General features: G+C 43.1%; 1 protein-coding gene across 4 annotated transcripts in view; it reads right to left on the reverse strand.

The window, feature by feature from the left end:
* Window positions 1-4,489: 4,489 nt before the first annotated feature.
* PRDM5 (PR/SET domain 5) overlaps window positions 4,490-27,815 on the reverse strand; it is a 141,933-nt gene continuing 118,607 nt past the window's right edge. For all 4 annotated transcript variants that reach the window (XM_084860256.1, XM_084860255.1, XM_084860254.1 and 1 more), the window contains 2 exons: window positions 22,926-23,030; window positions 4,490-6,547 (listed from right to left, as the gene is read on the reverse strand). In XM_084860256.1, the coding sequence (XP_084716382.1) occupies window positions 6,383-6,547; window positions 22,926-23,030 (270 nt within the window). In that variant the 3' untranslated portion in view covers window positions 4,490-6,382. The remainder of the gene's footprint in view (window positions 6,548-22,925; window positions 23,031-27,815) is intronic.

Raw genomic sequence — 27,815 nt, forward strand, 5'->3', positions numbered from 1 at the left:
CGCCCAAACAAGTTGCCCACCCCTGCCCTAAGGAACATGTTAGCAATCTGGAAGTGCTCAATGATCCATCTTTGTCATTGGAGGCCTAGGTTGCCTCTGCTGCATGGAGTCCCTTCTGCTAGTTTAGGCTGATATGCCAGATGAATTTTACCTGGAAAGAGATAGCCTAGTCTCAGTAATCCATGCCTCGTAAGCTTCAAATTCTACGTGTGGTCTTGTCTTGCTTCAGATTAGACTATTGTAATGCATTATACGTGGGGCCATCTTTGAAGAGAGTTTTGAAACTACAGCTAGTCCAAAAATAGCTGCATAAAACATACAAACATAAAAAGAACCATGCTGGATCAGACCAAAGGTCCATCTAGTCCAGCATTGTGTTACATAGTAGCCAACTGGCTGCCCACAGGAAACCCACAAGCAGGATATGAGTGCAACAGTGCCCTCCCACCCATGCATATAGGCATATGTACATAGGCATACTGCCTCTGGTTCTGGAGGGAGCACATAGCCATCAGGACTAGTAGCCAGCGATAGCCTTATTCTCCAGGAGTTTGTCCAATCCCCTTTTAAACCCATCCAAATTGATGACCATCACTACATCTTGTCAGAGTTAATTCCATAGTTTAACTGTGCTGTGTGAAGAAGTACTTCCTTTTATTGGTCCTGAATCTCCCACCAATCAGCTTCATGGGATGACCCTGGGTTCTAGTATTATGAGGGAGAAAAACATCTCCCTATCCACGTTCTCCACACAATGCATAATTTTGTACACCTCTATCATGTCTCGTTTACCCTCCTTTTTTCTAAGCAAAACGGTCCCAGATGTTGTAACCTTTCCTCATATGGCAATTTCTCCAGCCCCTTGATCATTTTAGTTTACCTTTTCTGTACTTTTTCCAACTCTACAATATCCTTTTTTAGGTGCGGTGACCAGAACTGTACACAGCATTCTAAGTGTGGTCTTGTCTTGCTTGTGGTTTTCCTGTGGGCAGCTGTTAACTGGGACTGGGAATTATGATCATATTGTGCCTGTGCTTTGTCAGATGCTCTGGCTCTCAGTTCATTTCTGGGGTCAATTCAAAGGGCTGATTCTGACCTTTAAAGCCTTTCTTAGTTTGGACTGTGGGATACCTGAAAGACCACTTGTCTCCACGTCGTGTGCCTGCTCTGCCTGTAACTTTTAGATCTTCAACAGAGACTTTTCTTTAGGTGCTTCTGCCATCTAAGGTGTGACAGGAACGTACAGTAGAAAGAGCCTATTCTGTGTTAGCACACTGACTGCAGAATGCTCTTACCTGGGAGGGTCACCTGGCACCTACTTTGAAGTCATTTCGGTGCCAGGCAAGGACCTGTTTGTTTTCCCATGGTTTTTAATCCTCTGTACATTGCTTTTGTTCTGCTTGGTGTTTCTTTTATTTCTACCGATTGGTTTTATACCGCTCTTTTATATTGTGAAAATTTAATGTTTTCATTTCATTTTTTTTAAATTTTAGTTTTAAATTTTTGTAAACTGCCCTGGGATTCTGTTGAATGGTGGGGTATAAATTGAACAATTAAATAAATAGACAATATTGAGCTACATAAGCTATCAATTGTCTGATTACATAAGGCAGCTTCCTCTACCCCCCACTTCACACACACATGCGCGCGCGCACACACACACACACACACAAATGTTGCTATGTGGCAGTAGTGCCACTTAAGTTCACATGGCCTTCTGTTGTTGCCTATGTACCCACATGGCCAACAACTGTGCAATTATAGTATTTTAGAATCCTAAAACTTGATTGTTGTTTAAAATCCAGGATAGATGTAAAATAAAAACTGAAAAGGTGTTGAAAAGTGATTTTATTAGTTTAAAGTGTTCATCTAACAAAAAACAACCCTCCCCTCTTTTCTTTTGCTTACTCCTTTCTGTTTATTGTTTTAATTTCCCTCAAGCCTCAAATATTTTCTTGAAACAGCTAAGAGGAGATACCAGTGTCCACTTATGTAGAGGAAATGCCATGTGTGAAACAAGTCTTAGACTTGCTGCATTTGAGGATGAATTTATTTTGCAGACTAAACATAGCAATTGATTCCTTCTCCATAGGGCTTAAGACAGGAACAGGAATAAAAATATGAAAGGGCTTGTGAGAAAGAAAGAGATATGCATCAGGATTTGTGTGCAAAGTAACACAGACCACATCTAGCTGATCTGCAGTACGGCAGATTAGGGCCTGATGGAACGTGTTAAGAAGTGTCCTAACATCAATGTTGTGGGAGAGAGTTTGAGGTATAAGAGCCATTCTGGAATAATGGGCAGAGCCAGGGAGCATGGTGTGAAAGGTGCCTTGCTGTGGTAGTGGAGAAAGTGCAGGAAGAGGCCTAAAGGTAAGGAAGGAAGTCAATATTGCATCTTAATTCAGGCTAAGTTCTAGGTTATGCTTGAGGATATTTAAGTAAACTTATTTCCATGAATCTATATAGGATGAGACCTGAGATTTGCTGGAGCCAAACGGAAGCAGTGCTGAGACAGAACAAGCAACTCTGTGAAGAGCCAGACCTCTGAACATATGTGAATAAATGAATTAAACACAAAACTGATATTTGATCCCAGAGACAGGGAGCAGTGTCTAAAGGGCATTTGTCACTCATGTGTAATGAATATACTTATATGTGCTATACCACCAGACCTGGCTATGAATACAAATCAGGCAGCTGGAGAGATAAGGAGCTTAAACAAAGGTCAGGAGCTTAAACAAAGGTAAGGAGCTTAAACAGAGAGAACTAAAGAAGCTAAAGGACACCAGTTATTCATCCAGTTTTTCAAAATAGGCCTTTTTGTCGTAGAGGAAGGGACCCATGTTACCAGTTTGCACCAGGCCTGGAGAAATTATGCTTGGGCACTAGCTCTGAACAATGTCATAGAAGGAGAACATTGTTCTCATTATTAAACTGAGTTAAAGGAGAATCCTGAAATACATTGCATGCTTTCTTCATAATTTAATCACATAAACTGATCATAAGGGTTATAATCTTTCCAGATACAAGAAACCATCGCTGACTGTCTGTAAGAAATTGCTCAGCATGCTAAAAATTGTTCAAGGCTAGCCTATCTGGCCATTACTGTACTTGCACTTTTTTCTTTTGCTCATAGGAACACACAATCATTCTTCTCTCACTTACTGGGAATTCACTATGATTGTCAAAGATGAAGATGAAGTGGGGCATGTTTTGTAAATAGTTTTGCTAAGAGGGAAGGAACTAAGGTTCTGGCCTCTAGAATGTCCACCAGGATGGTACAGTAATTCACCTAACTGAATCAAAGCTTTGCCCATGTGGCTTAGGACCTATTGATCAGCTTACACACCATGTTATGTTTTTTTCCTTTAGAACTCTTCACGGGGGTTCAGACAAATCCCCTCACATGTTAAAAACACTTGTGAGGAGGTTTGCAGGAGGAGCTCTATGTAAGGACATCAATATACTTGTAGGGACCCTTTTCATGGCCTTTAAACACACAGCTCAGGGGCTGTCGCCAGAGGGGGTGGGGCTAGCCATGCAACCTCGTCACATGTGCTTTTAATGTTATTAAAATGTTGTTATTCCGAGAGGCTTTCCCTGAGTGACCAGCCATGGTTTATTATGCTCAGAATCTGTTCTTTTAAAATGTTTTAGTTATGGGATTTTATTCTTTTATCTTGCTGTTCACTTCTCTGAAATCTTTGATGTGGAGCGGTATACAAATATTGTAAATAAACAAACAAACATATAAATAAATGTAGGTGGTTGTCTGCACCCCCCTATTGAGAGGAACTGTTAGGCCTAATCCCCCACTCCGCCACTCCAGAATGGTGGGCTTGCCATTGTTGCATAAGCTAACATTTATTAAATGATGCAAATAAATATGAAACTTTAAAAATGGCCCAGTATGCAGCGTTAGCAGCTAAATTTAGACAGGATGTTGTGAACAACAATGGAGCAGACTGTAGTGATGATAATTAGAATACCCTAACCCTGTTTTATTCTCCTTTTGATGTTAATCTGCCATTATTGAATGTAATTCACATTGTTATGTTATATGTCATACTGTGAAGGCTTATGTTTTTACAATACATTGCTGACCCACTTAAAAGAACATTCACCTACAACCACATTTTCTTAAAATAGTTTTGTATCCTTTGAAGATGACACCCTAGTGCTTTATTTGCTTCCTTTCAGCCATTGACTGGCTTCTGTTATTCAAGTATAAGAACTAAGTGACTTTCCATTAATAACGGAACAGAAACCACTTGCTGAAAAAGTCATGAAGTCAACAAATTATTCTTAAGCCAGTCTTGGTCTTCATAATAATATAAAACCCGAATATGAATGACAGATTCATTGCACAAGCCTCATTCTAGACCATGCAGAACTCCAATGGATAAAAATTCTTCCTAGCAATTTCAGTACATGTTCCTTGCCGTAATCAGATGTTGGAAACCAGACTAAGATTTTGTTTTCTTTTGCCTTGGCATTTACAAATATTTTTATTAGTGGTATCACAGCATTTTGACATAAATCAGTCACCGTGTTTGTTTTTGGTTTGCCTTACATAATGGCAACCAAACATAATACCAATCGTGCTGAGCGTCCTCATCAGAAATGCTGCATGCAGGGAATGAAGGCTTATGTCTGAACTCCTGAGCACAATCGAAGTCTAATTCACGCCCCCACCCCCCCGGCCATAATACCAATTGTGCTGAAGCATTCAAGACAGCAAGTCCCCATAGCCAAGCTAATATACCAGAGTGGAAAAATATTCCAGTATTTCAGAATCAATTCTGATTTTAATCAAATGTTTATAAGCCAGAATAAACATTGCTTGAATAACTATGCTGGTAAACAGAAGTTAATTCACTAAGTTAATAAAAATCTATCCCCTACTATTTACTAAAACATAAGAAACTGTTGCGCAGACTTGCGAATCTACCAACCACAAACACAGGTTACACAATAGTCTGTAGGTACATGTGCTGAGGTCTTGATGATTTCTAAGGGAATTAAGCCTGTGAAACGATGAAGTTGATTAAAGTCATTCCAAAACCCAGACACCATCCCCAATGTGCAAGATTTTAAGCTTGAAAGTGAAAATGTCTGGGTTTTAAAGACACAGTGAGTTTTCAGGATTATTTTAGATCGGAATATATAACACACTGCCACCTATTGAAATTGATATTTACCCACATCCTGGCAACAAGACGTTGCACACTTTCGTTTTCCAGGTTGTGCAGTGCAACCCTAAGGATGTCTTGTCGTTCAGTTGTGTTCGACTCTTCGTGACCCCATGGACCATAGCACACCAGGCCTTCCTGTCCTGCACTCTCTCCCGGAGTGTGCTCAAGTTCATATTCATTGCATCTGTGATGCTATCTAGCCATCTCATCCTCTGCCGTCCCCTTCTCCTTTTGCCTTCAGTCTTTCCCAGCATCAGGGTCTTTTCCAGAGAGTTTTCTCTTCGCGTTAGGTGGCCAAAATATTTGAGCTTCAGCTTCAGTATCTGTCCTTCCAATGAGCACTCAGGGTTGATTTCCTTTAGGATGGACTGATTTGACCTCCTTGCAGTCCAGGGGACTCGTAAGAGTCTTCTCCAGCACCACAGTTCGAAAGCATCAATTCTTCGGCGCTCAGCCTTCCTTATAGTCCAGCTCTCACAGCCATGCGTTACTACTGGGAAAACCATAGCTTTGATTAGACGGACCTTTGTCGGCAAGGTGATGTCTCTGCTTCTTATCCCACTGAGAACAATGAAGCTTATACCCCAACAAGACCCAAAGCAGATGTTCTGTAAATACAGAGCGCGCAGCTATGTATCAGTTTATCTTTACTTAATTACAGGTGCAGGCGGAGCATCCTCATCAGAAATGCTGCATGCAGGGAATGAAGGCTTATGTCTGAACTCCTGAGCACAGTCGGTCTAATTCACGCCCCCCCACCCCCCCATGCATGGCTAGAATGCAGACAAAAAACCTTTCATATTGGGAGATGTATCTGCATACTACCTATTTACAGAATGTCTGTTTAAGCCTTACATGCACTTAGGGCTGCAGCTTCAGTTAGCTATTAATCTCATCACATGCGGGTACATTCAAAAGGAATCTTAAGCACGACAGGTTGATGACAGATTTTAGTGACATTTTAGCCCATCTAAAATGATCTTGTAAATTCACCCTTAACGTTAATCATTTTGATTCTAACCTCATTTAATTTAGGAAACTTTTAAAAGTCTGAACAAAAATACAAGGCAACATGAAAATAGCGGTTATTATTTTTTGTGTCTTGCGTTCACCAATCAGGTGGGAAATCTGGAGTTTATACAACTCAAAAGGGAACTCAGGACATGATCTTGTGTAAGCCAAAGTTAGCTGTCAGTTTCTCCATGGACATTTTCCATGTGCACTTTGAGGTAGTCGTTTCTTGTAAACTTTTTGTGGCATAGCTGGCATTCAGCCATGGGGCGGTTGGGATTGTGAGTCAGCTTGTGCCGGATCAGCATTTTCTTCAGGCTGAATGATAAATCACAAACCTAAAGCATAGATAAAAAGACAAAAACCAAAACAAAACCATTGAATCTCTGAAGTTTTTTTTTTAATGTAGATATTTGAGCACTCAACCTTATGCATAAACTCAGATAAGCAAGAAGGCAACCTTCTTCACCATTTTTGAAATGGGGAAATGTTGGGAGCTTTCCTAATCTTTCACTTAATCATATAAGGATGCTTTAGCTATATCGTTGCAGACAATGGCTTGCACCATTATAGATAAAACAGCAACCGCCTCTTCCTGAAGAGTGGGCAGTTTTATGAGGCCATATGATGTGGGTCCAGAGGAGGTAACCAACATTTAACGCTTTTGCTCATCCCCACAAATGTCATGCAAGTCACTAGCTCTCTGCTTCAACTCCCCATCTGTAAAATGGAAACAACATTAACTGTAACGTACTGGGAAGGTGTGGTTATGTAACCAGGGGCTCTAGCAGCTAGCCTCTGGTGAAGCCTTGTGTTAACAGCTTATCTGGTTGCCACAGGCAATTAGGAATTCCATGCAGGCAAACGAACAGACTGTCAAAAGATAACTCTGTCCCTCCTCTGCCAGCCTGCTTTGTTTCCATGCTAGCCATGGAGGAAGCAAGTCCCTTTTCTGTGACCAGCATGGAAATTCAGGTCCCAACCTTTTAGGTAGTAGTAACTTTCTTTGCAGACTGGTAACTTTTGTGGGCTTATTTACAAGTTTGCCTAATGCCTTACCTCCTATGCCACCAGCACTGAGGTTCCTTGGCCAGCCAGACAGACTAGGCTCTGTTGATCCAGGGTGCCCAACAAGCTGAAGAATTGTCAGCTGTTTCCACAGCCTAAGGATGGTCAGCTGACCTCACAATCCAATGGAGACACACCAGGACATATAAAATCTTTTCATCCCAGAATGTTCCTTAAGCTGAGCAATTTAGCGCACTAAGCACAGATGGTCTTTGCCTTGCCTGTCTGATCTGGTATCTGACCTCCAGCCTATTTGTGACCATGTCTCCTGCCTCTGGCTCTACTTTGCCTGATCTGCTGCTCTCGCTAATGCAGGAGCAGTGAAGTAGAAAGCACTTTTAGCAGCGCAGTTAAGCCTAAGATTGTGCACTTTGGGTTAAAAGTATGAAACATGGTTTACCTATACATTGACCCATACTAAACAGTTTCTGATATGGATCCCGGTAAACCATGCCTCCTCAGGGGACGAGACTGACAAATCTTTCAGTCCACAATCCAGGAAAAACATTCTTAGTATATGCAATGAATAACGCTGAATGTGATTTTTAGCAAGGTCTGCACCCCAAAAGATTGGGAAAAAGGTGGAAGATCTGCAGCAACCATATGGGTTTTAAAAAAAAATATAATCACAATTTGTTTTACCCAGGGCTGGCCCTGCCATGCAGCAAGGTGAAGCAACCCACTTAAGGCAGAAACAGCAAGGGGGAATATGACACCAAGAGTGCTTTGTCTGGTCATCCACAACTCTAGTACCGCATCCTCTCCGAGTTGTCGCAGCAACACTTCTCGCCCAGTACTGTGTTTGGGTGCTGGACACTGTCAAGTGTACCGCCACCATGCCAATAAATCCAAAATATGTATAACTGAGTATGGAACTGGGGGTGTGCACCCTTGGCCCACCCCAAATCATGCACCCAAACTTCAGAGAGGGAAGCCTCTGCGTGATGCTACAGGCATCCGGTGCGACCCTTCATGGGGGCGCAGGACAGTGTGAAGTATGGCACCCCCGTGCCAATGCTTTACCATGTACTAAAAATGAGTAAGAAACTGGGGATATGCACCCCCGCACCAAGAGCCAGTGCATGTCCAGGGCTCAGGAGCTGGTGGCGGAGGGCGGTGGGGATGACAGTGGCAGCAGCGATGATAGTAGCAGTGACGGCGATGGTGATGGTGGCCCAGATTGGGAGCTGGGGGTTTGCGTGGGGGCATCAGCCCCCCCCCCCCGAAGCAAGATTCAGCCATCCGAATCCTGCTTTGGGTTCAGGCTCAAGGCGGATCACCCCCACCTGAATCAGCCCAAAGCAAATTGGGCCTGCCTTGGAAGCCCAGAAGTGGCTTCTGAGCCGGTTGCAGGGGGGGGGGGGCTTGCACAGCCCTACTTTCAAGAATGGTGCCCGCATGCCAATAATACCCAATATATGTAGACATTAATAAGGTACTGGAGGCGTGCACCCCACAACAAGCTTTGGGCCATCCCAGACCACACAACGAAGCCCCCAAGGGAGTGGCCTCCACACGGTGGCCTTCCGTCTCTTCCAGGCCAACACTTTGGGTGCCAGTCAAACATACTGCCAGCATGCCAGCAACAACCAAAATATGATTAAGAAATTGGTCTGATCCAGCAGGGCTCTTCTTATGTTCTTCTGAAGAACACGGACTACACTCTCATCAGTAGTTCACATGGGCTTGGACCTCGAACTTAAATTTTGTTCCAGGATTAAGCAAGGAAGAGCTCATTGTACACCAAAGGCGGGGCTGCGTGGTTTGAGACAAACCTCAATGGGCCTTACTTCAGACAGTACATACCCAAACCTCAGGGAGAGTGGGCTCTACAAGACACTGCAGCCTTGCATCCAGCCCACCCCCATGCCAATAATACCCAATGTATGTAGAAAGAAATGTATAGAGAACTAGAGGTTCACAATAAGCTTTGGGCCACCCCAAATCATACACCTAAACCTCCAGTGGAGTGACCTCTACAAGTTGACATACCATTGACAATGCTACGTTTGGGCGTCAGACAGTGTCAATTGCATGCACTCATGCCAATTATGCCCAATGTACTCAAAAATAAATAAGGAACTGTGGGTGTGCACAGGACAACCATAAATCATGTATACAAACCTCCGGAAGAGTAGCCTCTATGAGACACCACAGTTGGGGCAGAAGAGACTGTCAAGGGCAGCACCCCCAACCTGATAATGCACAGTAAAATGGATACAGTATTGGATACACCCCAAGCCATACACTGAAATTGCCAGAAGAGCTTGCTCTGTGAGTGGCATGCCATCACATCCTGCCCACTTCTTCATTTGGGCACAGGACATTGTCAAGTGCAAGGACCCACACTCTCATTCTTTGTGTGATATTACCTCATTCTTTGCTGGGAAAGGTACAATGTTAGCATTTTAGCTGTCACGTATTCCCAGAAGTCACAGCTGCATTTCTGACACTGACATAAGCCCCAAACCATATCCCTGGCAATACCATGGAGCTACTTGGAAGATTTGTACTTCTGTATGAACCAGTGGATGGTGGAAAGTCAATGAGGCAAAGCAGCATCTGCTTTCAAGGAGGTCACAATTCCTGGAGAATATTCCACCAACACTGACGTGTGTTGTTTGAGAGACATCTGTGTTGGTGGAAAATGTTCTTTGTTCCAGTGTTTAAACCGCCCCCCCCCCCCGGAAATTGTTTTGCTTTCCTCACTATTGCTCTATGATGGGTACTCTCTGACCAATCACCTGCTCAAAACAGACCTCTCTCAGATCAGGTGTTTGCATGTAGAGGCTTAATGCATTCACAGCTATCTATTAAGCAGACAAGGGCAACTGAATCAGCAGGTCATCACCCATACCCAGGAAAAAGTGGTTGTGTACAGTCTCTGCAGTGCAGCATTCAGTTGTGCCACTCAGACCAAAGTATCCCCAGTGATCAGCCTGGGGTTTTAAAAAATGATCACACCTAGAGCTCTAAGGGGCTGGGGAAGAACAAGCACTGAGGCAAATCCTCTGACTCCTAATAGTTGCTCAAGTATGCAAAAGGGTGGAGAACAAGCAAGATGTCATTACAGTTCCATGAGGGAGCATCTCCTTATGCTGCAGGAAATAATTGATTAGACATGCTTGTCTTGGATTACAGTATTTAAAGGATGGATTTGGTAGCATGGGGTGGGGGACTAACTAGTTCTAATGACCACAAGGAGTTCTTTATGGAAGACAGGATAATGATTACGATTCATTTATAGTATGATGTAGACTTTATAATCTCCAATGCTCCAACTGTCACTGTTTATCAGAGACAGTTGCTGTTTTCTGATATCTGACCTATTTTTGCCATTTGGGGGTACCTTTGAAAAATTTTGGTAGTGCAAGATGCTAGAGTTGGGATTTTCAGGTTCAACTCCTTCCAAGGATCTCCAGACCTTAAATATTTGAAGATGGTTTCAAATGCATCATGTTACTAGTGCACATGCATATAAACCAGGGGTGGGGAATATATGGCCCTCCAGATGTTGGTTGATCACAACCCCCCCTCTTGGCCATGCTGGCTGGGGATGATGGAGTTGTAGTTCAGCAGCATCTGGAGGACCAGAGCTTCCCCACTCCAGATATAAATGTAACACTAAGGTACACAGCCTTTCACACATTGCAACTTCTGATATATAAATGTGTGTAGCCAGGCATTCAGGCATTCCCTGACCTGGGTAGATCAAACATATGAGGACAGAGGGTGCTCCAGCCCTGTTTTTCTCCTTGTTGTATCTGTTGCAGGCTCTCCATGTGTAGGCTCTCCATGTGAGCCAGAATGCTGGAAAATCAGCATTCTGGCTTGCGTGGAGAATCTCCATGGATACAGGAGGCTCTTCTCTTTAGAAGTTGCCCTCCACGAGTAGAGAGCAGTGGCAACACGCAAGGAGAGGGCAGGACTGGAGCACTTTCCATCCTTGTGGGTTTGATCTACCCAGGTCAGGGAATGCTTGAATAGTGTGTGTGTGTGTGTGTAAATGCACACACACACACACACACACACACACGTATGTTATTATGGGCAGTATCCAACTGGGACCCACCATGGGCACAACAGGAAGCTAGCTTTTTCTTAAAGCAACTGGAAACAAGCCAAAATGCTCATTTCTGGAACAGGTCAATGGAGCTAGCAGAAGATTGCTCTGCTGACTGCCCCATTCCAGAAACAAGTGTTTTGGCTTGTTTCTGGGTTGTTCTAGGAAGCGTTAGCTTCCTGTCGCACCAGCACTGGGTCCTGCTTGTGCAATGCAAACAGCGGAGGCACAGTGGCAGCATGGGATACTGCCCAATGTCTTTAAGCAAAAGATCAAGCGCAATCTTTCAGAGTAAACAAACGTAACTGGATGAGCAGAGCCTTTAGCACTGTCTAATAATAAGGCTCAGGCAGAAATCCATGTTATGAAAATGGGGGTGCTGCAAGCATGTCCCTATTTTCATCAGGAAAATGTTGAAGAGAATGCCATCTCTATCCTCCCTGTTTTCTCAACACAGCCAAATGCAACCGTGTGGACTATTGTACCATGCTGATTAAACAGGAAATCTGACCATCACTTTTGTACATTTAAATGGCAACTATAATTTATTTATTTATTTATTTATTTCATTTCTATACTGCCCAATAGCCGAAGCTCTCTGGGCGGTTCACAAAAATTAAATCCAAGCAACACACAATAAAACAATTTAAAATATACAGAACATTAAAACCACAATATAACAATACAACCACAATAAAACCTAGCAGCAGTGCAGGAGTTTAAAATACAGGTTTAAAACAGCAAAGCTAAAAATTTAGAAAGCTAAAATGCTAAAATGCCTGGGAAAATAAAAAGGTCTTCACCTGGCACCGAAAGGAATACAATGTAGGCGCCAGGCGAACCTCACTAGGGAGCTCATTCGAGAGCTGGGGTGCCACAGCAGAAAAAGCCCTCCTCCTAGTAGCCACCCGCCTTACTTCCTTTGGCAGGGGCTCACGGAGAAGGGCCGCTGATGATGATCTTAAGGTCCGGGCAGGCACATATGGGAGGAGGCGATCCTTCAGGTAACCTGGCCCCAAGCCGTTAAGGGCTTTGAATGTTAACACCAGCACTTTGAATCGGGCCCGGAAATGGACTGGCAGCCAGTGCAGCTGGAAAAGTACTGGCGTAATATGAGCTCACAGGCTAGTCCCTGTTAACAATCTTGCTGCCCTATTTTGGACCAGCTGAAGTTTCCAGACCGTTTTCAAAGGCAGCCCCACGTATAACGCATTGCAGTAATCCAGACGAGAAGTTATCAGAGCATGGATAACTGTAGCAAGGCTATCTCTGTCCAGATAAGGGCGTAGTTGATATACCAGCCTAAGCTGATAAAAAGTGCTCCGTGCCACTGAGTTCACCTGTGCCTCAAGTGACAGTTCTGGATCCAAGAGCACCCCCAAACTACGAACCTGATCCTTTAGGGGGAGTGCAACCCCCTCCAGAACAGGTTGAATATCACCTAGCCGGGCAGACGAACCACCCACTAACAGTACCTCCGTCTTGTCTGGACTGAGTTTCAGTTTATTAGCTCTCATCCAGTCCCTTACCGTGCCCAGGCACTGATTCAGAACAGTCACTGCCTCACCTGGTTTTGATGTAAAAGAGAGGTAAAGCTGGGTGTCATCTGCATATTGATGGCACCTCAGCCCACACCTCCGGATAACCTCCCCCAGTGGTTTCATGTAGATGTTAAACAGCATGGGGGATAAAATAGAGCCCTGTGGAACCCCATGGCACAATTGCCATGGCACAGAGCAGTAATCCCCCAGCACCACCTTCTGGAATCGGCCATCCAAGTAGGAGCAGAACCACTGTAGTGCAGTGCCTCCTACTCCCAACCCAGACAACCTATCCAGAAGGATACCATGGTCGATGGTATCGAAAGCCGCTGAGAGGTCCAGGAGAATCAACAGGGTCGCACTCCCCCTGTCCCTCTCCTGGCAGAGGTCATCCCACAGGGCGACCAAGGCAGTTTCGGTTCCAAAACCAGGCCTAAAGCCCGATTGAAATGGATCTAGATAATCCGTTTCATTCAACAGTGCCTGGAGCTGTCCTACAACCACCCGCTCAGGCACCTTGCCCAGGAAGGGGATGTTGGCCACTGGCCTATAATTGTTAACATCCTCTGGGTCCAGGTTAGGCTTTTTCAGGAGTGGTCTAATTACCGCCTCTTTTAAAGCAGCAGGCACCACTCCCTCTCTCAAGGAGGAATTTACAACCTCCTGGACCCAGCCGGACAACCCCTCCTTGTTTGATTTAATAAGCCATGAAGGGCAAGGGTCAAGCACACAAGTGGTCGATCGGACTTGGCTAAGCACCTTGTCCGCATCCTCAGGCCTCAGTAACTGAAACTCATCCAATAAAACTGGACCAGATGGTGCTCTGAACGCCTCTACCAATGGAACTGCATTAATCGTGGTGTCCAATTCATGACGAATCTGAGCGACTTTATCCTCAAAGTGCCGTGTAAACTCGTCACAGCGTGCTACCGAGGGTTCCACCGTCTCTCTCCCTGGCCCAGAATGTAACAGGCCGCGAACCACTCGGAAAAGCTCCGCTGGACGACACTGAGAAGATGCAATGCTGGTGGAAAAGAACTGTCTCTTTGCCACCCTCACCGCCACAGAGTAGGCTCGATAGTGGGCTCTTACCTGTGTTCAGTCGGACTCAGCACGAGTTCTCCTCCACCTGCGTTCTAGCCGTCTCCCCTCTTGCTTCATTGCCCTCAGCTCAGGTGTATACCAAGGAGCTGGCCGGGCTCTGCTCAGAGGGAGAGGGCGCTTGGGCGCGATCGTGTCAACCGCCCGAGTCATCTCTGCATTCCACAGAGCGACCTGGGCTTCGACAGGAGCACCAGCCATACCAGCAAGAAAATCCCCCAGAGCCCTCTGGAATCCATCGGAATCCATTAATCTTCGGGGGCAGACCATTTTAATAGGTCCCCCACCCTTGCAGAGGGGAAAGGCCACCAGGAGTCTAAACCTCAGCAGGAAGTGATCTGACCATGACAAAGGGACAGATGTTAATTCCTCCACTTTCAGATCACCATCCTCCTGCCCAGTTGAGAAAACCAGATCAAGCATGTGTCCTTTTGTATGCGTTGGGCCGATGACATGTTGGGACAGCCCCATGGTTGTCATGGCGGCCATGAAGTCCTGAGCCGCCCCGGATACAGCGGCCTCAGCATGGAAGTTGAGATCCCCCAGGACCATCATCCTAGGGGTCCTCAACACCAAGTCTGAGACCACCTCCGTCAGCTCAGGCAGGGAGTCTGATGGGCAGCGGGGTGGGCGGTACACCAACAGAATCCCCAATCTGTCCCGGGTACCCAACACAAGGTACAAACACTCAAGATCTGCGCTCGAATGAGCAGGAAGCCTGGAGAGGGAGATTGAATTCCTATAGACCACGGCAACCCCCCCTCCCCGACCCTCAAGTCGGTGTTGGTGCTGCACCGAGTACCCAGGAGGGCACAGCTGGGAGAGAGTGACCCCTCCCAGTTCCCCCACCCAAGTCTCAGTAATACATGCCGGGTCAGCCCCCTCATCCACAATCAAATCATGGATGAGGGAGATTTTATTTTGGACCGACCTGGCATATAAAATGTCTCTCTTATCAAAGCCATGAAACAGTGGCAGACGTTGATGCTACAAATAAACCCATTTAACCCAGTAAATAGTGTAGATGACCACATTTGCATAAACATCCATGTATGACCATCACAGATTTATCATTTATCTTATCAGAAATAAATTGTAAAAATATCATCCTCAGCTATGCGTTGTGTCAAATTCTGCTACCAGTAAGTAGTTTTTAATGAGTTTCAATCATACAATGGTGACAGTTTAACAATGGCACATTATCTTTGCAAAATGAGAAGAAGAAACTGCTTACAGATGCATACTTCATACCTATTCCTCCCTGAGCAGTAAATTCCTCTTGATATGCTAGAACTGAAACATTTAAAAAGCCTGCAAATAAATAAAGAAGGCTGCACTGCCAAAGTTAAAACAAAACAAAGCTGTACAAAGGGTTTGTAAAGTAGTAACTGAATGCATGAAGACAAATTGAAAGATGGGATGCCTCAAGTAAGAAAGGCGAGTCACGCAAAATGCAACTTTTTCTGTCATATTCTGAAAATCAAAGTTTGAAAGCAGTTTTCTATTTGCTGATATGTGCAAATATATCCAATCCAGCCCACCTGGGGTCCCAATCTGGAGCCTGGCATTACCCAGATCACCATGAACCCCCCTCCCACCCCATCCACTGATTATTTGTGCAGCTTTCCCCTCATTCTGAAAGGTTGAAATGCCTCTCCTAAGGCTTTGTTACTGAGAGGAAAAGCTTTAAGCTAAAATATGCAGGTATTTTTGGCCACACCCCTTTTACCTTCAGCCCACCCACCATTGGAATGTGGCCCCTGAAAGCTTCTCCAAAATGGATTCAGCCCTCTATCTGAAAGAGTTTCAACATCCCTGTTCTAGAATGCAAAGACCGTCTTTGAAAGCTCAATGAAAAAGCTTTTGAAATACACTGACCAGGTATTGCATGTAGTGAAGCTAATGGTAAATATGTCTAAATATCTAGTGTAAGAATTTAAATGGACACTTTAAGTGCCAACAATATGCTAAGTGTTGCACAAAACACAGATGTATGCAAAGAGGTCAAAATATCACATGGTACAGCCCTTCTTTGGACTGTGGGCAGAGGATCACATGATTAAATGAGTGTTGAGTCCCAGTATTGGGAAAAAGGTGGGATATAAATAAATATAATAAATAAATAAATAAAATTAAATGCTTCTCCTGCCTGTGGAAAGCTAATGTGTGAGGGAGGAGCGATCCTCACAATCCAGATGGAAACAGAATATCCAAAAATGCGATCAACCCCCCTGCCCCAACCACAGTCTGAAGTGATACAGAACTAAACTACACATTCAGCACTAAAGTATAAAGTGAAAGAAGACAGATCTTTTGTAACAAGATGAAATGCAACAGAGATAAATCTAAAGTCTTGCATTTATGCGCAAAAAAATCTAAAGAATGATTACAGGAAGGGGAAGACCTGGATTGGCAGTAGGGATGTCTGTTGCCAGGAAATCTGGCCCTTTTGGGACTTGCTGGATTTCCATGGCATCCCCAACTTGGCTCACATTTGTGACCTGAGTCACGGGTCTCTTCCTGAAATCTGCGGGGGGAAATGGTTTTGTTTTTATTTGCATAAAATGGAATTTGCCCAAATTGCAGCTGTAGTTTATGCAAATTGTTTTTAACCGAATTTTTTAAAAAAACTTGGAGAATCCATGAACTAGCCCAACTCGATGCAGATCTGATCAGGTCAGCTTGTGGGAAAGTGAGCTGAAGTCTCATTGGGGGGCCAAGCTCATGAAAGCTCCAGTGAGCTTCATCCCCTGGACAGATTCCTCCGACATCCCTACTTGTCAGCATTCTACGTAAAAATGATCTAGGTGTCTTAGTGGATCACAAGGTGAATATGAGCCAGCAGTGCAATGCAGTGGCTAAAAAGCATAACGCAACCTTATGCTGCACTAATTAACAAAAGCATGGTGTTCAGATCACAGGAAATAATCATTCTGTTCTATTCTGTGCAATTAGAGTACTATGCCCATATTTTAAGAAGGACATTGGCAAACTGGAATGCATGCAGAAAAGGGTGACCAGGATGATGAGGGGCCTGGAAACCAAGCCCTACGAAGAATAGTTGGAAGAAATGGGTATGATTAGTTTGGAGAACAGAAGATTAAGGGGAGACATGATAGCTATATTTATATTACATATCTGAAAGGCTGTCATGCAGAAGATGGAGCAGATTTGTTTTCCTTTGCTCCAGGCAGCAGGACTAGAACCAATGAGTGGAAATTGCCAGGAAGCAGATTTCAGCTAAATATTAGGAGAAACTTCCTAACAGTGAGAGCTCTTTGACAGTGAACCAGACTTCCTCAGTAGGTGGTGGGTTCTCCACTGTGATGGGATTATTTGGTAAGGATGCCTACTGTTGGAAAGGCAATTAGCAAAGAAAAAACCAAAAGGCAAAAACAGAATGAGTGTTAGGAACACGCAGGAACACAGGAAGCTGCCTGATACTGAATCAGACCATTTGTCCATCTCGCCCCATATTGTCGACTCTGACTGGCAGCAGCTCTCCAGAGTTTCAGGCAGAATCTTTCCTAGCCCTACCTGGAGATACTGGGATTGAGCCTGGGACCTTGTGCATGCAAAGCAGGGGCTCTACCACTCATGCACACAGGCTATAAAAGGAAACCGCACCTTTCTTTGGTGAAGAAAAAGTAAAATGCCACCTTCCAGTAACTTGCAGATGAGGTTGCAATATTCCCAACACACTGGAGGTATTTAAGTGGAGGCTGGACAGCCATTTGTCAAGGATGCTATGGCTGTATCTTGCATTGCAGATCCCACATTGAGCAGAGGCTTGGACTAGATGACCGTTTAAGGTCCTTTCCAACTCTAAGATGCTATGAAATGGGTAGCATGGAAAGTGTAGGGATAAGAGGGGCAGGAAGTATTAAATGATGCCTTGTTGGATCCCAGAAAGAATCTGCACACAATGTGGGTTTATAAAAAGGGGATTGAAGGAGAATCATAGAATACTGAGGTGCCTTGACTGAGATCCTGAATACACAAGCTCACCTTGGTGATATCACCAAAATCAGCATCCTTGAGGTGGGTTCTCCACCCTGCTGTAATATATAGAATATCTTACTTCATGGCTTGCTGCTATCACATTTGATCCTGGCAGCTGCTGCCAGATTACAGAAACTCCCCATGAGAGGCAATGATATATTATCCTGATTCAGAGACATTTTATATGTTACAGCAGCTGGTGTGAGTAACAAACTCATCATGGGGATGCCATTTTTGGTGGCATCTCTTTGGGCAGTGTAACGTCTGCCATAACTCCAATACAGAAGGGAAGATACTACAGGCTTGGAGCACATTTTAATATTTAAAACACTCTAAATGCAGCCTATGCAAGAAGAGTCCTTTAGGGCACCATCCTATGCATGTTTAGACAGAAAAAAGTCCTGCAACTCCCAGCATTGCCCAGCCAGCTATGTTGGCTGGGGAATGCTGGGAGTTGTAGGACCTTTTTCTGTCTAAACATGCATAGGATTGCGCCCTTCGTTTCATTTCAGGTACAAAACTGCTCAGTCACAGCTTACATCCTGCCCCAACACGTCCCTTTTCCCACCCCATCCTTCTTCGTACAAACCTAAAATGTTTACACGGTGCTAAAGAAAAGTCCCTTCAGTGGGAATTGTTAAACGCAACAGCGGTATTGTTTTAGGCTTTTGCAAACTTCTTGCTAAGCAAAAACAAAAAGGGAGCAATCAACATTTTAGTATGATCTTGAGCCATACCACTGTGGAATTATAAACTGTTGGTTATGCACTGACATTGGTAATATTTTGGTGATTTGATAAAAGCTTTTCAGTATGCTGATTGAAAGAAACCTGGAATTCAGATCTGGAATTCTGCACTTAAATAATCAGCCAATTCTGCAATCTATCAACACAGCCTGTCACAGGTCAGCCATAAAATATTTTGAATAAATATTAGGATTTTTTTACATCAAATTTTGAAGTTAGGAGTTCCCCAAGTAGTTTGCATTAATAGTGTGGTTTTTATTGGTAGGGACTCAAATGTGGTATAATTTGGAGAACAGGGATGTAAAGGCAGTGACAGAGGCTCTTGTTTGCTACATTTATATGCTGCCTTTCTGCCAATGCCTTTGTTCCTTTATTAGTTGTATAAAAGGGAGAATTTAGGCAGGTGCTTTCCTATCACTGCTACTTTAAATCCCTAAAAAGGCAAAAGTTACAATGGCTCAGTTCAGATTCAATCATGCCAAACCATGGTTTGTACTAACCATACTTAAGAACCCACCCCATGGTTTGAGCTTCCATACATACAGGTGATAAGTTTTAGAGCTGCTTGTCTGTTTCATTTTCTCTATGTCCAGCAACCAGCTTCAAAAGTTCATTCCTATCTCCATAACAGAAGTGTTCCTTCTCAGCTGGAACAATGATGCTAACTGGATTGACAATGGTTTGTGAAATCAGACAAAAGAGCAAACCAGTTATCCTGGTTAAGCAGCCCCTCAGAAACTCTGGTTTGTAAACTGGTGTCAGTTCAGACATAATGCTTTGGCTTTACAAGAGAAGAAAAACAATTAAAACAAAAGTACATCATACACAATGTGCCTCCTGCATTTAGATGAGATGGAAAGGCACTTCTGCTTTTAATTCTAGTTACAGAAGGCAAGGAATGTTTACACTTTAAAAGGAACTTTTCTCTAATGTGCAGGAGTCCTAGTATTTTCTGCTACTGCAGAATTCTCCTGAGGTACATAAAAGTGTTGTACTCTAACAAGCGAAACTTGAGCTTATTTAAATCTTTGTCACTAAAGGCTTTTCTTGATGCTAATAGCCGAATTAATATTAACAATGGAAAAGTCTAGCACCTAGAAAAGTTAAAGTTACCCATATTGTCTGCCTCTCACAAAATAATGCTAGTTGCTGGTGTTCAGTGGGCCTTTTAGCTTCTCTTAAAATCAAGGGAAATGGGGGTGGGGATGGTTAATAATTTATTTTCCCCTAGATTTGAGCATATGGGTAAAAATCACTACAATATTTGGACAGCTGAAATGGTTTTTCAGCAGCCACTATATCTCACTGATAATGTGAGGAATGAGCCTCAGCCAAAGGCAAAAACTGTGTGCATGAATTTTGTGGTCTCTCCAGTGTGTGTGTGTGTGTGTGTCGTTCCACCCCTCTTTTGGTCTTTCTCTCTGTCTTTCCTTTACCCGTGTGTGTACGTGTGTGCACGTGATTCTCTCCCTGCCCCCAACCCATGTGTCCCATGTGTGTTTACCCCTTCCATCTCTCCGAATCTGTGTGTGTGTTGGGGAGGGGTTCCCCTTCCTGCTGTGTGTGTGTGTGTGTTTTTCCTCCCTCCCCTTCTCTTGGTCAGTGTGCAGCACTGAAGCCATTTTGTGAGTGGGCATGCTCCTCTACGGCAGCCATTTTATTATTTATTTATTTATTTATTTATTTATTTCATTTCTATACCGCCCAGTAGCCGAAGCTCTCTGGGCGGTTCACAAAAATTTTGAGACATTCTCTCAAAATCCAAATATGCCCAAGGGCCAAAAAAACATTGGGGACTAGTATAGAACATCATCAAATTTAAGAACTCAATAAAATTATACTCCAGAGAATGATTTCTTAAGAATTCCTTATAACCATAGGCAATTACTCAAAGGAAAGAAGGAACCACAGAAACATAAACCCATAATCCTTACTTTTTAATGCCAACTTTCTAATTAAAGTAAGCATTTTACTAGGTATTTTCAGAGACATAAGGTTGGCAGTAATTTCCTTTAGCCCTACATCACTTGCTTAACCAGAAGGAAACAAGGTCAAACAAAAAAGATGCAGTCTCTAAAATATTTCCCCAAATAGACATCCCTGACATGTGTGTGGAGGCTACATATGTAATTATGAACACTAACATTAAGAAAAATTACTATGGGGAAATGACACAACACTGCAAATAGTCTGAAAACTAAAGCCTATAATCCTACTTGTTTATAAGGCCAAACTGGAAGATTTGAGGAATGCATTGCATATACTGTGTTTTTTAATTTAATTAAATAGCAATGTGGAGAAGTAGGCGATCAGGTGCCAATGGCTTCCTTCTCAGGAGGAAAACCAGCTTTAGGGGGTGGTAATTTTCAACAGGACCACAGTGTGTGAGAACAGGGCTAACCCCCTTTCCCATACATAACATTTTGGTCCTGACTGTGGGCTCTCGATGTTGGTATTTGATTTTTGAAAATTAAATGTGTATCAACTAGTTTGGCCTTTACCTGATGGTAAACCCTATTGAACACAGTGCATGTTATCAAAAAACATACAGTTTTTGGATAAACTGCTGTGCAAATAATTGAGAATGACTGAATTAAGAAAATATACAACTGGCTAGAAATGTGATCCCATATTGGCCCTGTTTGCACACTGCAACAACTCTGGGTTGTTGTGAATGGAGTGGGAGTGAACAAGCATGCTGGCTCCTGGCCATCATGGGTTATAAAGCATAGTTTGTTCCTCCTGCAACCCACAATTCCAGGTTTGGATGTCATGGACGCCAACTCAGGAACTGAGTTCCTCTGGGTTGTTTAGCACAGCAGGCGTGGGCGGGCGGACACCACCATGCTCGCTGACACCTGCTCGTTCATGGATACCCAAGGTTTGTTTAAACCCTGGATAGATGTGATGTGCGAAACGGGTCATTGTAAATTTATACACCTGCCAATTTAGGATTACATTTCATGCATCTGATGAAGTGGATTCTGATCTACCAAAGCTTATGTCATTATACATTTGTTAGTCTTCAAAGGTGTCCCAAAACTGTTGCTTCTGCTGCAATAGGCTAATGGGGCTACTCATTTGGAAATTAAATCAAGTTTGTATGTTCAAAAAGGTTTAAATAAGGTTTCAGAGTAGCTGATAAACATATCTGTCTCTCTTTTGAATATATGGGGCATATATATTCTTTTAAGCCATTTACAGCACAATCCTATGCACACTTACCTGGGAGTTAAGTCTCAGTAAACTCAGTTGAGCTTATTTCAGAGAAGGGATGTCAGAGAAATCTTTTTGGGTGGTGGAGTTTGATGAGTTTTCCTAGGCTTGCCTCCCAGACTTTGTTTCAGTTCCCACTGCAGCAGCCGACTTGATATGCAGCGAGTTGGGTGCCGCAGTGGCTTTTCTGGGAATTCTGAGCATTTTGGGGAGGGGGAAAGTTCTGCAATTTGCATAAATCGCAGCTGAATTTGCACAAATTACAGCCACGTTTGTATAATTTGCGCACATTCAGCCATAATTTGCACACATTGCTCAGATATTTGCACAAATTGCATAACCTTTTCCCCCTAAATGCACAAAAAATTCCCAGAGTTCAGGGAACAGCCCACATCTCAGCTCACAGACATGAAGCAAGTTATACACACAGCGGAACTCCAGTGAGCCAAAAAAAGATACGAATTTCCCAGCAACGGACATCCCTACTTCATGGGATTGCTCTGTTAATATGTATTGAAGAGATTCAAATTTGAATGCAATTAATTATAATCCTGTCCAGGTTAACCTCCGACTCTTGAACTGTCAAACAACAGATATTCTGTACAAAATGGAGGTCTGCATAAAATAGCCTCATATATCCAAACTGCAGTTACTATGGTGCAAACCATTCTTAAGGGGGCTTATGCCATAAAATAAATTTCTGTTCATGGATGCACTTAGCAAAACAAAAACAAACAAACCCAAGGCTAATAAAATTATCAGTGTGATGTTTCCATTGTTAAGCAAGGAAGGACTACAAAATGGTGCAAATCTATGCAACAACATGGAAACGTTTCTTGGAAATACATTTTCAGTGCAATCTTAAGGATGTCTGTTCAGAAGTCCCATTGAGTCCGATGGGACTTACAGGGCAGGATTGCGGCCTCTGGAGGTCATCTCTCAATTAAACAGAAGTAGCTAAAAAGAAAACCCAACTCACATCACACTGGAATGGCTTCTCTCCCGTGTGGGTCCTCATATGCTCATCAAGGCCGCGTTTCTGACTGAAGGCCTTGTTGCACTCAGAACACTGGTAAGGCTTTTCCTGTAATACAGTACCAAGAGCAGGAGTGAAAGTGAGTCAGTGCAGAGCACAAGCCATTAACTGGCCAGGAGTCCATGCTGGATGGTGCAGCCTTTATATCAGCTCTAAGAGACAGATGTCAGTGCAAAGAGCAGCAAAATAAGCCTTGAAATGTGGATGGAAGCCTGGTGGGAAATCTGTGGCCTGCCACTTTCCACTTCAACACAGAGGAATGATCGTACACGCCCCTCCCCTCAGAAAGCTGGTTGGAGTCTGTTTTTCATAACTCTTGAATATGAGCAACCAAAGAACACGAAGTCTCAGAAAGCCTGATTTACGATCCATTAGAGAAGCATTTTGATTGAAGCCATTTTTAATCCTGTTAAACATAACACCAAAACCGCAAGTGCAAGAATTCCCAGAAACGTATAACGAAAGGGTAATATTTGTTTATGCACCATGGAAAGCAACTCTGGACAGTCTATGCACTGACTGTCTTTGAGATTGTGGGCACGTTCTTCAGTTTAACCAATAAAGTTGGGTGGAGATTCCTGTTGTGGTTGTTGTTTTTAAAAAGACCTCCTTCTCTATATTATTACTTACACAAACCTCTTCAGTACTTCAGCATTAGTTTTAATCTCACCAAATGCATGATAAAATAACTACCAATGCACTGTGCATAAGAACTCCACAATGTAGTCTCAACATAGTCCTGACGATGGAGCTCTTTTGCATAGGTTTTCCCTTTGAAAGGAATGTTTATCCACTTTTGTGGCTTTTTAATATTTATTTTGGCTAACCAACAGAATGGGACTATTTTCTAGTGAACAAGGCATTTGAAAAGGAATCTTGTGAGTCCCATCCTGAAGCTTTTACGTCAATGAATTTTTATTTTTTTTTACTATAGACTGACTAAATTTTTACAGAAGTATATGTCTCAACCATATGAAAAGCAGGCTTCATCAACACACCCTTAATTTGTTTTGCATTGTAGTTAATGCAAACCACATTTCGTGGAAGCCCTCTGAAAATCCATTTTATTATGTGCATGTGCCGTTTGAGAGAAAGCTCAAAATAAAAGTGCAGTCAGCAGTTTGAATATCTGAGATGCAGAGAAATATGGTTATTATGCAGAACAATCGCAGCATTGCAGTTGCTGATAAGTCCTCACAAATTTTTCAGCTACAGCTATCCTGTGCTGTTGTTTGCTGTCCAGTAGTCCAATAAATAAATGGCTCACTCCATCTCTACATGTTGAAGGTGACTCATAAGAAGTAGACATTTGAAGAAGAAAATCTTTGAGTAAAACCCTCCAAGAAGAAATAACTACACTCCCAGAAAACCTTAGTCTGGGCTGAGGCCATTGAGAGCCAGCATTTTCATTTTATTGTTTTCCAAGTGTAATCTATTTGAACCTGCGGGGACACTGGCTCTATCTGCAGTGGTTAGGAACCTCACTGCTAGGAAGGCAGCTTTGTTCACTCACTTTTTACAGGACATCCATATGACACTGTCATCCAATCATTGTCATTCTGTACTTTCCATGTGGTTCTTCCATCTTTTCCAGGCTGCAGAAAATTTAACTTTTTCCAGAAGAAGAGTATTCCAGTTTCCACATACGTAGATGCTTTTAGTGCTGCTTTTACATCTTTTTTAAAGGGTAGTGTTTTGACTGGGGGGTAGAAAGTGAACTACCACACATTCATTATCACCCTTGCAGTGTGCACCATCTTATGACACTATTTCTTTATTCTTAAATCAACGTTTAATTAGCACTATAACTGTTGGCTATAATTTTTGTTTGTTTGTTTTAATGGTGGAAGACCCACATAGATATAAAAAGGGTAGAAAGAAATATTTTATTGTCTGGATAGGGTGTTTCATGGTTCACACTGACAAGCTATCTTTTAATGTCCCCAAGGATGGAAGTGTTATCTGCCCAAGGAAATTAATGGAAAAATCCAATATTTTAATGTAGCTGGGACTGGGCACCAATATGTCCACCCACCACCACCACCTCCTAAACCCCAAGAGGAAGCAGCAAAGCAAAGAGTGCTTTCTCTTTCTAACTCAGTTCTTATTCAAAGTGAAATGTTTTAAAAATAGTTCTGCAAATACAAATCTCAAAGCAAATGCACTTCATTGTCCCCATAGTGTGCAGGTTGAAAAAGGCTACAGCTGGAAGAGTGTGGCTTATGACAGCCCTGCAGTATATTCCAGATTGAATACTGCAGATCAGGCTCCGAGTGTTTTAGAAGAACCCTGAAGTGTGGTCCAGAGTTATTAGGTCCCTATTGCAGGCTGGGCTGTAACTGCGAAAGTAACTTACAACAACCCTGCAGTGTTTTCCTTTGCTTTTATTCCCACGTTGCAGGGAGTAATATACAACAACTCTGTCACGTAATTTTCTGTTATACCCCTATTGCAGGTTGAGAGCTGGTGCTGAGAGAGAGCTGGGAGATCCAGGTTCTAGTCCCCACTTGGCCATGGAAGACTCACTGGGTGACTTGGGGCCTGTCACAGACTCTCAGCCCTGCCTACCTCACAGGGTTGTTGCTGTGAAGATAAAATAGAGAGGAGGAGGATAATGTATGCCACCTTGTGTTCCTTGCAAGAGGAAAAAAGACGGGATATAAATGCAACAAACAAACAAAAGCTTACAGTAACCCTGCAGTGTTGTCCACTGCAAGACAGAGGTGGGGCTGAGGCTGGTTTGGATTCCCAGCTCTCTCTCTCTCTCTCTCTCTCTCTCTCTCACACACACACACACACACACCTGCCTCTCAGACTGCAGTAAATATCAAACGCCAGTCCCCAAAAAACCTCCTCCCAGGAAGCTCTTTTACATGCTCCATTAATTTGTATGCAGACTCATTGCCCGTGTTCAAAAACCAAATATATAAATATGATGCAAGACCCAAGTCAGGGTAGAGACTCCTGCCTCTGATGTTTTTTGGGTTGTTGTTTTTTTCATTCCCCTCAGCCACAGGCTTAGGAAACACACGCACACCAGGGATACACTGCAGCATTTTGTTGCAGGGCCCCGCTTGTCTTTTTATACTAGTCAGGTGTTCTTACATGTCAGTCTGTAGCTGTTGAACAGAATGGAGCCATTGATGATTTCTGGTTCACACCTAATAGGGCTGGTTCACACATGCATGTTCATCACTCATTGACTGTGGCATTGACTATGGTCAGATAGGGAAGGAGTACAGCACAAGAAGAAAAGAGGATGGTGGTAAGGGGGTATTTTCCAGCTTGAAGCTTTAATATATGGCCAAGATGTGTGTTTTCAGTGTGTTGGTTTCCATAAAACAGGAAGGTTAAAGAGTTGCCTTTATTACATATGCTTTGATTTATGATTATCATATTTTATATGTACTAAGCTACTTAGCAATAGGGACTATTCATACCCCCTACTGCCATCAATAAATGCAAACAGATGTCATTCTTTTACTTTGGTGAGTGGAAGTTGTTACTTCTACAATCTGATAGATGCTCCATAAACAGCTGGAATTTACAGTCCTAGCAGCCTTTCACTGCCTGTGAAAGAAGTTTTTAAAAAAAATTATTTTCCAGATGACCTTCTGTTTGTTTATAGTTAAGCTATCCCCAACCCCCTTTTCTGTGCTTTTCAATCTTTTCATCTTTGTTTTAATGTCTTCAGTGTCCCCATTGTCCTTCCTAATGGCATTGCTTTTCTTCCCAAATTGTTGCTATAGTTTTTATCTGTGTGTTTTGTACAGATTTACTATTGTAGAAGATGTGCCAGGCAACAGCTTTTTCCACACTGTGGAAGTTCTCTCTGCTTGAAATATCAGTCATGTCTAATAGAAACTAGGATGGTTGTTATAATTATTTATAGTGCTTACTTTTGTTTTGTGGAATATTTTATTTAAGAGAGGCTAACTTTGAAGAAATAACAGTTATTTCTCTGTGCTTACTCTGAGCCAGCTAGGATGTCCTACTGGCATGTGGTACCCTCCTTCTCAAGGAATCAAAGCAGCTCAGAATGAACATGCTTGTTTGTAAGTATCTCCACATCAAAATCTTCCTGCACATGGAAAACTAAGGCCTAATTTTCACAAATATTAGATGAGGCACTAAACTCTGTCTGGACTGTATGACAGCAGAAAGTAGGTGGCTGTTGTGACCTAATTTTTTCCCACAGAAAAAAAGAGAAAAAAATCCTCAACATAGAAAATTAGATGTCAAGTGAAGTTTTCTAGTATAACTTTCTCCCTGGCATGCTGGATTTTACATGCAAAATATCCCATCCCCCAGGGAGTGTATTAGGGATAAGAACATAAGAAGAGCTGTGCTGGATCAGATCAAGGGTCCATTTTGTCCATCATTCCGTTCACACAGCGGCCAACCAGCTGTCCATGGAAAACCTACAAGCAGGACATTAGTGCAACAACACCCTCCCGCCCATGTTCCCCAGCAACTGGAGTACATAGGCTTACGGCCTCCGATACTGGAGGTAGCACATAGCCATCAGGACTAGTAGCCATTGATAGCCTTCTCCTCCAGGAATTTGTCTAACCCCCTTTTAAAGCTATCCAAATTGGTGGCCATCACTGCATCTTGTGGTATTGAATTCCATAGTTTAACTATGAGCTGTGTGAAGTACTCCCTTTTATCAGTCCTGAATCTTCCACCAGTCAGCTTCATGGGATGACCCCTTTAGGTTCTAGTATTATGAGAGAGGGAGAAAAATGAGCAAACAAATGATGTTCGAGACTGCCTGGATTCTCCAAACCTCGTCTCGCAGTTTGTCTCCTGCTTGATTCCCATTCACGTCTG

Source organism: Heloderma suspectum, chromosome 5, assembly GCF_057233095.1.
Source record: "Heloderma suspectum isolate Gila_16-S chromosome 5, 16-S_ref, whole genome shotgun sequence".
Lineage (NCBI taxonomy): Eukaryota > Metazoa > Chordata > Lepidosauria > Squamata > Helodermatidae > Heloderma > Heloderma suspectum.